General features: G+C 52.5%; 1 protein-coding gene across 2 annotated transcripts in view; it reads right to left on the reverse strand.

The window, feature by feature from the left end:
- The window catches only part of RGS10 (regulator of G protein signaling 10), a 41,673-nt gene extending 33,305 nt beyond the window's left edge, over positions 1-8,368 (reverse strand). The window contains exon 1 of one of the 2 annotated variants that reach the window (XM_043597689.1): positions 8,229-8,368. In XM_043597689.1, the coding sequence (XP_043453624.1) occupies positions 8,229-8,277 (49 nt within the window). In that variant the 5' untranslated portion in view covers positions 8,278-8,368. Of the gene's footprint in view, positions 1-2,192; positions 2,343-8,228 lie in introns of those variants that run through there. The other variant, XM_043597690.1, reaches the window with a different exon arrangement.
- Between the last annotated feature and the right edge of the window lie 406 nt (positions 8,369-8,774).

Genomic DNA, 8,774 nt, shown 5'->3' on the forward strand with positions numbered 1-8,774 from the left:
AGCTGAAATCAAGGGTCAGACACTTTACCGACTGGGCCACCCAGGCACCCCTGGAAAAAAAATTTTTTTAATCTCCTGGGCTCTTGGGGCGCCTGGGTGGCGCAGTCGGTTAAGCGTCCGACTTCAGCCAGGTCACGATCTCGCGGTCCGTGAGTTCGAGCCCCGCGTCGGGCTCTGGGCCGATGGCTCAGAGCCTGGAGCCTGTTTCTGATTCTGTGTCTCCCTCTCTCTCTGCCCCTCCCCCGTTCATGCTCTGTCTCTCTCTGTCCCAAAAATAAATAAACGTTGAAAAAAATAATAAAAAATAAAAATAAAAAAAAAAAATCTCCTGGGCTCTTTAAAGCATTTCAGATCGGGGCGCCTGGGTGGTTCAGTCAGTTGAGCATCCGGCTTCTGCTCAGGTCACGATCTCACAGTTCGTGGGTTCAAGCCCTGCATCAGGCTCTCTGCAGACAGCTCAGAGCCTGAAGCCTGCTTCGGATTCTGTATCTCCCTCTCTCTCTGCCCCTCCCCTGCTCGCACTCTGTCTCTTAAAAAAAAAAAAAAAAAAAAAAAGTTAAAGCATTTTAAATCAAATTTTTGTAGGCATAATACTTATTTCTCAATAAATTTATCTTCACACTAATCTATCATCAGCTAATAACAACAGTGAACACTTATAAATTGCTTATAGGGCGCTGGGTACTGTTCCAAGCTTTTTCTGTGAGTTAAATCATCCACTTCTCACAAGGACCCTGTGGTGTGATTAATATTATCCCCACTTCACAGATGAGGAAACACAGATGAAGCGTGGTAACTTGCAAGGGTCACCCAGCTAGGAAAGGGGGGGGGGGTGTGTGTCAGGGTCCAAGCACGACCTTCACCATGAGACTCGAGTGCCATTTTTAGTTTTGACATCTGCCGGTCCTCACACTCACCAAGGCCAGAACATAGCAGCCTTGAAGAGAAAGATACCATCTGCACCGCGGGGAAAGCCTGAGAAAACTGAGAAGGAATTCTACGTAGACAAAAACCCACACGAGACCGGGCCAGCATCATCTAACACTCAAACACAGTGTGCATACACTCTCCATTTACATTTATGCGGTTCTCTGTGGTTTCTGGCTTCAGTAAAAGCCAGTATTTCAAAGATACAGATGGCGGAGGCTGGTTGCTTGCAGCGTATTTCGTAATGCATTATTTATAGATGCTATGATGTCATATCTATCAGGGGCTTTCGCCAGACATTAACTCCTTGGAAATCCATACTCAAAAGGCATCCGTAACACTCATCGAAACTGAATGCTTGCAGCCTGGATTCCTGCTATTAGTCTGCGGGAAGGTCTGGGTAATTATCCTGCCTAGACAGTTTTCCCCAGTCAAATAATGTTCTAATAAAATCTCAATACCAACTTCCTCAAAGCAGAGTCAACGTCCAACATCAAAGAGTATATCCTAAGTACCCCCCAAAACTTACAGCATCATTAAAGAAAACAAGCCAAATATTCAAGCCTAGGAAGAGGCAGAAATGTTCACTCCAAAATTCTAAAGTGGTTTGGTACAACACACACACACACACACACACACACGCACACTCACACGCCATACTCCCATAAATATTCAAGGAAAGTGCACCCCCAAGAAGCTTATTTAAAACTTCATATCAACTATGTCACATCAAACATATTACATTAAAAAAAAAAAAAACTTTTTCTTTTTTCCAAACTTAGAAGCAGAGAATCAGTTTGTTACAACTGGTGATCTATGTAAGGCTCCAGAGAAACTGGGTCATGGAAACACTCTATCTAAATATTACTTAAGTGTTTTTCGGCTCCAGTATCTAACTTCTGAGAATAACTATCCTTCAAGCATGCAATTCCCTTGGTGCGGAGGTCTGCATGAATGGCAATTAGCAGAATATAATAACAAAAATGAAAAAGATTAAAAATAATCCTGCTAATAGCAAGCATCAAAGACCAGAGAGGGTGAGAGGGCTGCAGAGGGTTGGCTGGGCTCAGAAAAGGCATCATGGCATTTTTCACGTGAAGCCAGAGACCTCAGAGAAAGCTGACTGCTCAGGCAGTGCCTCCAAAGGTCACCTGTGCACCTGTGCCTGCACTCCTCGCTCCCCCCAGCCCCTGCCCTGCCCCACTGTCACCCGGGCAACACACAAGCTGAGGTCATCACCAAAGGAGGTGGGGGTCACTCCTTACGTTCCATGCTCCAGGGTCCACTTGAGGAGCTTCACACAGCCCAAAAACCCACTGCCTTCTCAGAGACGCTTCGTGGGAGACAGGCCAGGGGGCTGCGGGTCTCCTGAACACCCTTGGGTCTGGAGGAAAAACAAGCCTCCACATCCTCTTTTGAGTGGACTAAACAACAGATGGCCACTGGTTTCCAGTTTCTACCAGAGGGAAGGAAATAAGAACGCCAGACTGTTATTTGTAGACTCCCTAGAATCTTCACTTTCTAGGCAAAGACCCAGAAAAAATAAAATTACCCAGGAGCCCTATCCTGGGGGTGAAAATGAAGACCCTGTCATTATTTTCTTCACTTCCCAGAAGCCCCTGTGCTTCCCCTGGGGGCCTGACAGTCATGCATAAATGTGCCCTCACCCCCCCGCCGCCCCCCGCCCCCGCTGCCCCCGGCCCCTATCGAGAGGCAAGTAAATGACATCCCCCCCTCCAGGATCAGAGAGACTGTGCATTTCTTGAGTAAGAGCTGCGTCGTCCTCAGGGTCAGCAGTGCCTGGAGCTCATAGTCATGTTTACATTGATGAACGTTTTCTGATAGATTGGGGGCGAGACAGTGAGGATGACAGCTGTAAAAATAGCTGCTTGACTGAGCACTTACTATATCCTGTCTCAACTTCCCAGTGACCCGTAGAAGTCGGGCTCATCTTTGGCCCATTTTACAGAGAAGGAAACAGAGGCACAACGAGGTTCAATAAACCGGCTCCAAGGAGCAAGCGAAGAAGGAGACGAGGTAGGATTCAACCCCAAGTTGGCATCAGAGCCTGGAAAGGGAAGGGCAGTGACAGACGCAAGAAGTAAAAGGCGGGGCCCTCTTTCTCACGGAACTTAAAATTAATTGAGAAGGTGAGACCAGGAGTTCCCAGATGGCCGTCTGCCCACAATGCCACAGGCTGGCACGGAGTTTATTTCACTGGTTCGTGAAGAAATGAGAAGAAGGATAAGGAAATATTTACCAAGTGAGCTGTCTTGATGCAGTAAGGACAGCCCTGGGTTATTCTTAGGAAAGAGATCATTATATTTATTTACATGGTACAAAAGTCAAGAGGCCGAAGAGGGAGCACAGTAGAACAGGGCTTCCTCTCAGCTCTGTCCCTTGCCTATCCAGGGCCTCTCCCTAGATGCAACAACTTCTAGAAGATTCCTATCAGGACATTTCTTTTTAAAGTGTATTTATGTATGTAAGTATGCATGTATGTAAGTATGCATGTATGTATGTATGTATTATGAGAGAGACAAAGAGAGTGTGAGCAGGGGAGGGGCAGAGAGAGAGAGAGAGGAGATGGAGAATCCCAAGCAGGCCCCATGCAATCAGTGCACACAGCCCAACGCAGGGCTCGAACCTACGAACCGTGAGATCATGACCTGAACCAAAATCAAGAGTCGGATGCTCACCGGACTGAGTCACCCAGGCGTCCCCAGGACATTTCTTTACACAAGATTATATCTTTTCTATTCAGGGTGTTAAAATGCCCTTTTGTTCATGGGATGATAAAGATGACTGATGATGGCTTTGTTTATAATGTCCTGACTGGAGAAGGGAAGAAAGGGAAAAAAGGAAGAAGGGAGACAGGAAAGAAAATTCAGCAGCTCCCCATTACATATATATATATATATATATATATATATATATATATATATACACACATACATACATATTTCAGCTCTAAATATATATTTTTTAATGTTTACTTATTTTTGAGAGAGAGAGACAGAGTGTGAGCAGGTGAGGGGTAGAGAGAGGGAGACACAGGATCCGAAGCAGGCTCCAGGCTTCAAACTGTCAGCACAGAGCCCGATGCAGGGCTCGAACTCATGAACTATAAGATCATGACCTGAGCCCGAGTCGGATGCTTAACCGACGGAGCCACCCAGGTGCCCCACCCCAAATATATTTGAACAAAATGACCAAGTGGATCCTGAGCGAGGCCATGCAGATAGCTCCGGACTTGGGTCAGGGAGCTGAGTTCTCTGGTCTGTCCCCTCCTAAATGGGCTGCTCCTGTCAAGTCCCCGCCCCTTGGTGGCCTCCACAGCTGTCCAGGAAAAGACAAAGTGGACAGGCTGCATTTCGGGGGCAGAGAGGGAGGGAGGCATGAGGCTGGAGAGAGCGGCAGGGAGCAGGGAGACCCAGCTTTGGGAGAAGACTTAGGACAGAGGACACCCTCAGGAAGCAAAGGGGCAGAAGTGGGAATGCCCAGCCGCCCAAGGGCACAGCAAGAACGGGGAAACGGGGCCAGGAGAGAAGGCGGGCCAGATGAGGGGTCCCTGAGCACGCGCAGAGGGGGCAGCACAGCTGGCCCACGGGCACTCGGCAAGGCCTGGAGGGCTGCGAACTGGCTCAGAAGGGAAATGAGTCCCCAGGAGCCTGCGTGGGGCTGTTTCCTCCCAGTGGACGCCTCCTGACAGCTCTTATCAGGGAGCTGCTGCTGTCGCCTGCCCAGGCCCCCTCCGCCCCCACCGTCCCTCCCGGGGCCTGCTGCAGTGGAGAGCTATCTGAGGGAAGCAGAAGATACCAAGGAGAGTAAATTTAGTACAATTTAAACAGCAAGCTTCCGAGCCCAGCGCCTGAGGCGGAGGGCATTACTCAAGCCCAGTGGGGGAAGTGGCTCAGTTCATCCAGGAAGTCCCAGGAAATGGCCCCCCCAGGCACCTGCTTAGGTTCCCCAAATGCCTAACAGTGACAAAAGGAGACATCCGTCCCACACAAAGTCAATGAAGGCATTAAAAAAAAAAAAAAAAAAAAGAGCATCATTAGCACCTGACCCCCACCGTCTACAGGCTGCTCTTCCCGGCATTCAGAGCTGGCGCTGACCACGTGGCTGACCACACTGGTTTAAATCAACACCCCTTCCGTGGCCCAGCCCCGCCACTCTGTCCCTGCGTTGCTCTCCCTGAACCCACAGTCCTGGGCCAGTGATGTTCTGCAGGGAAAGTTTCCCTGGGGGGCCAAGACTGCCCGGCTGCTGGGTTGTTAAAACAAAGACGTTAAATTGCGATGCTGACTGTCACCTCTAAGTGAAAACTTAAGCCCAGCAATAAATCTGAAACTGGTCCCAAGGGTTTAATGGGATCATGTACAACAGGCCCCCCGCCCTGGGGAGGCCCATGGTCTGCCTGGCAGGGTGGGGATTCCCTCAACGGGTCACCCCTCAATCTGCTGGCAGACGGAAGGCTGTGGCTTTGGCTTTGCTTTTCAGGTGAGTAGCGTCATCAACAGCGTAAGTGGTTGTGAGGGCAAAGGGTGGTCAGAGTCCCTCAAGGGGTCCTTGCACTTCAGTGGCATCAGAATCACTGGGGGCACTTGTTGAAAATGCAGCCTCCTCTCCCTCCCACCTTGGGTTCCCAAGACTGAACCAGTGGGCCCAGGGTGTGGCCTGGGAAGCTGCATTTTATCGATGCCCTCCCCACCCCCAGGTGGCTCACGAACACACTTTGAGAAATCTCGGAAAGCAGAATAAGGAACAGCATTTTGAGCCTCGGAATTAGGGGTTAGGAACTCCAAATCCTCAGCTTGAAGAGCCTGTCTCCAATACGGTTTTGCTGAAAAGCAGGAAAAGTCTATGGTAGAAGGTTCTGGGAGGCAGGAGTGTAGCCGGGTCCATATCAGGGGTCTGCAGGAGTGGATCCAGCACTTGTGGGGCTGGAAGCTTATACAATTTGGAGGGCCACTTTAGGAAAAACAATTCAAAATGACCAAATAAAAATGTTGCACAGGGTCTCATGGATCACTTGGCTGGCTTCCCGGTACCTCCACCCCAGGCCCACAGTCCCCCCTTCTCACTTGACTCCTTCTTTTCTCACTGCTGGATGGTGATGCCCAAATGGCAGGGCCTCATTTGCCCCTTCCCATCAGTGGGGCATACTTTCAACCTAAAAACCCTAAGGACATTGGGCTCTTAGAGGTCAGGCATCAAATACCCATCCATGATGCTTAGCTACTCATCTTTGTATTTGTGACCGAACCCTATTTCATAAGGCTGAAAAGTTGCCGCCCTATAAGAGGTACACTCCACTGGTATCCCTAAAACTGCCCGAGTCTTTCTGGAGTGAACCTACACACATATAACACCCTCTCTCCAAAACCATGTATGCCCCCAAATGAGAGCAAAGTAATGAATAACTCAGGCAGAGAAGTTCACAGCAGCTCTGTTTATCATAGGAAAGGGGGAAGCTAACCATTATTATTCATTTATTACGTGCCAGGCAATGCACTGGGGACTTCATATGTTTTAGTGTGTTTGATCCCACAACTCTATGAAACCCACTTTACAGGCGGGAAAACAGACACAGAGGTGTGCTAGTAAACCGGCTCTCCTGCGGGGGGAGGGCAAGCTTGATTTTTAACATTTGTCAATTTCCATGGTATAAATACCCACCAACAGCCAATTTCAAGCTATCCATGACTTAGCAGCCAGTTCTCAGATTTCCCGATAATTTAGCAATTGGCTCAGAGTCAAGTAACTTGCCCAAGATCACTAAATGATAGAGTCAGGGCGGGAACCAGGAGTTTAACTCCAGAGTCCAGGCTCTGACTACCACTCCCCAGGCCTGTGAATACTCAACAACAGGGATCGGCTGAAATGAACCCCCACAAAGGAATCCTTTGACCCTCAGACAACACGGCAAGATTTACGTGACCACTAACACTAATACAAGCTCTTTACCATGACCCTATGAAGTCCTACTTTATAAGGATTGTCCTGACTATGAATGCAATGATTTGCATAATGGACGGGAAACCAGCTCCATGTAAGTGCTCAAAGAGGGATAGCTATTTTATTCCCATTTTGCAGATCCTTATCTGCACAGGCACAAAGTTTCCACAGCAGTGGAGGTGGGATTTGGTCCCAGCCTGTCTGGTCCCAGTTCATCCTCTTAACTGCAAAGTCCCTCATAAAATATGATAGTCAGTGAGAAGAGGACACGGACCAACCAGCACAGACTCTTAGCACCATGAAGAAGTCAGTTTGGGAGTGGAACACTGCAGAAAAGCCTCCCAACTCCAGAATCAGGCAAACCTGGGTTTCAGATTCTCCATCGCCTCCTAAGTGTGACTTGGGGCGAGTTACCTAACGACTCTTGGCTTCCGTTCCCTCCTCTGGAACGTGGCCAATACCAGGAGACAGTACCTGTCTCATGAGGTCGTCCTACGGGTGGAGAGACAACACAGAACTGGGTGAACAGAGAGACCCGGGCCCACATGACGAGCTCAGAGGGGCACAGCTATTATTCTGCACAAAAACGGTAAGATGGTTGGAATCAAAGGCATGGTCCCGTCTCCACCGTGGATTCTTTGTCCTATCAAATTGCTCCGAATTGTGGCTCAGGCTGGTCCGTTGGGACAGCCAAGCCCAGTACACGGTAATGTCAGCGCTCCCCGGCGCCAACTACAGATGTGCATTCTCCACCCTGCTGTTCACCCTCCTCGGCGCGCCCACATTTGGGCTCCGCAGCGCAGAACTGAAGGCGCCGGGCAGCCCAGGCCCCGCTGCCAGTCCGGTGCCCCGGGGGTCCGGTCGTGCCTCCTCTGGGCGCCGCGCGGGCATCATTCGCAACGACGCCCGCAGCGGACAGAGAGGCAGAGCACTCCAGGGGAGAAGGGCCCCGCGCGACGTTCTGCTTTCGGATCTAGAGCGCACACTCCCTCCAAAGTTTGGGGTGTTTGGGATCTCCTTTCTCCTCGCAGACCATCACTAAAAAGAAAACTGCTGTTGTTCCCCCTTTTGTCCAAACTTCCTCCCCACAGCGCCTCTCGGGGGGTGGAAGTGGGGGGGGGGGGGACTTTGCGCTCCCGCAGCGGCGGCGGCCGCAGGGACGCTGGAAGGAGCGAGGAGAAGTGGCGCGGTCCGCGGCGACTCTCGTCGGGTGGCATCGCCAAGCCGCGCCCGAACACAGGAGGGAGGGAAGGATGCCCGGGACCCCGGGCGGGCAGCGGCGGCCGAGGCGGCTCCTCGGGGGCCCCGAACCCCAGCCCACCGGCCCGGGAGCCGCTTACCTGACGGCGGCCGCTTCCTGCTGAGCCGGCTCACGGCGCGGTTAAACATCGCCGCGGTCGCCCGGGGAGGAAGGAGGAGCGGCCGGGCGGCGCGGCGGCTGAGCCTGAGGACTGAGGGGAGGTGGAGGCCGAGGAGGAGGAGGAGCCGGCTCGGCACCGCCCCGGCGCGCCCGCCCCCGCCCCGCCGCCCTCCTCCCAGCCAGGCGCCGCGTGGCGCGCTCGGTGCGCCCTGCCCGCCCGCCCCGGTGGGGGCCCCGCGGTCCCGCCTCGGGGTCTCGGGCGGGCCAGGGCGGCCCCCGGGCGATCAAAAGCCGGGACCCGACCCCGTGCGCGGGGTGGGGCTCACTGCCCCGAAGGGAGCCCGCGCCGCCCGTGGCTTAGGAGCTCTGTCCTGGCGCCCGTGCGCCTCGGGGCCCCCCGCCGCCCAGCGGAGCTCGCCGAGGAGGTCGCCCCGGGCCCCGCCCCGCCCGCCTCGCGACTCCGCGTCCAAACCGGTCTCCCGCCCTCTTCCTGCAGCCGCGGGAAACGGGCACGGCGCCGCGGGCG

The sequence above is a fragment of the Prionailurus bengalensis genome, chromosome D2 (genome assembly GCF_016509475.1).
Source record: "Prionailurus bengalensis isolate Pbe53 chromosome D2, Fcat_Pben_1.1_paternal_pri, whole genome shotgun sequence".
NCBI classification, from domain to species: domain Eukaryota; kingdom Metazoa; phylum Chordata; class Mammalia; order Carnivora; family Felidae; genus Prionailurus; species Prionailurus bengalensis.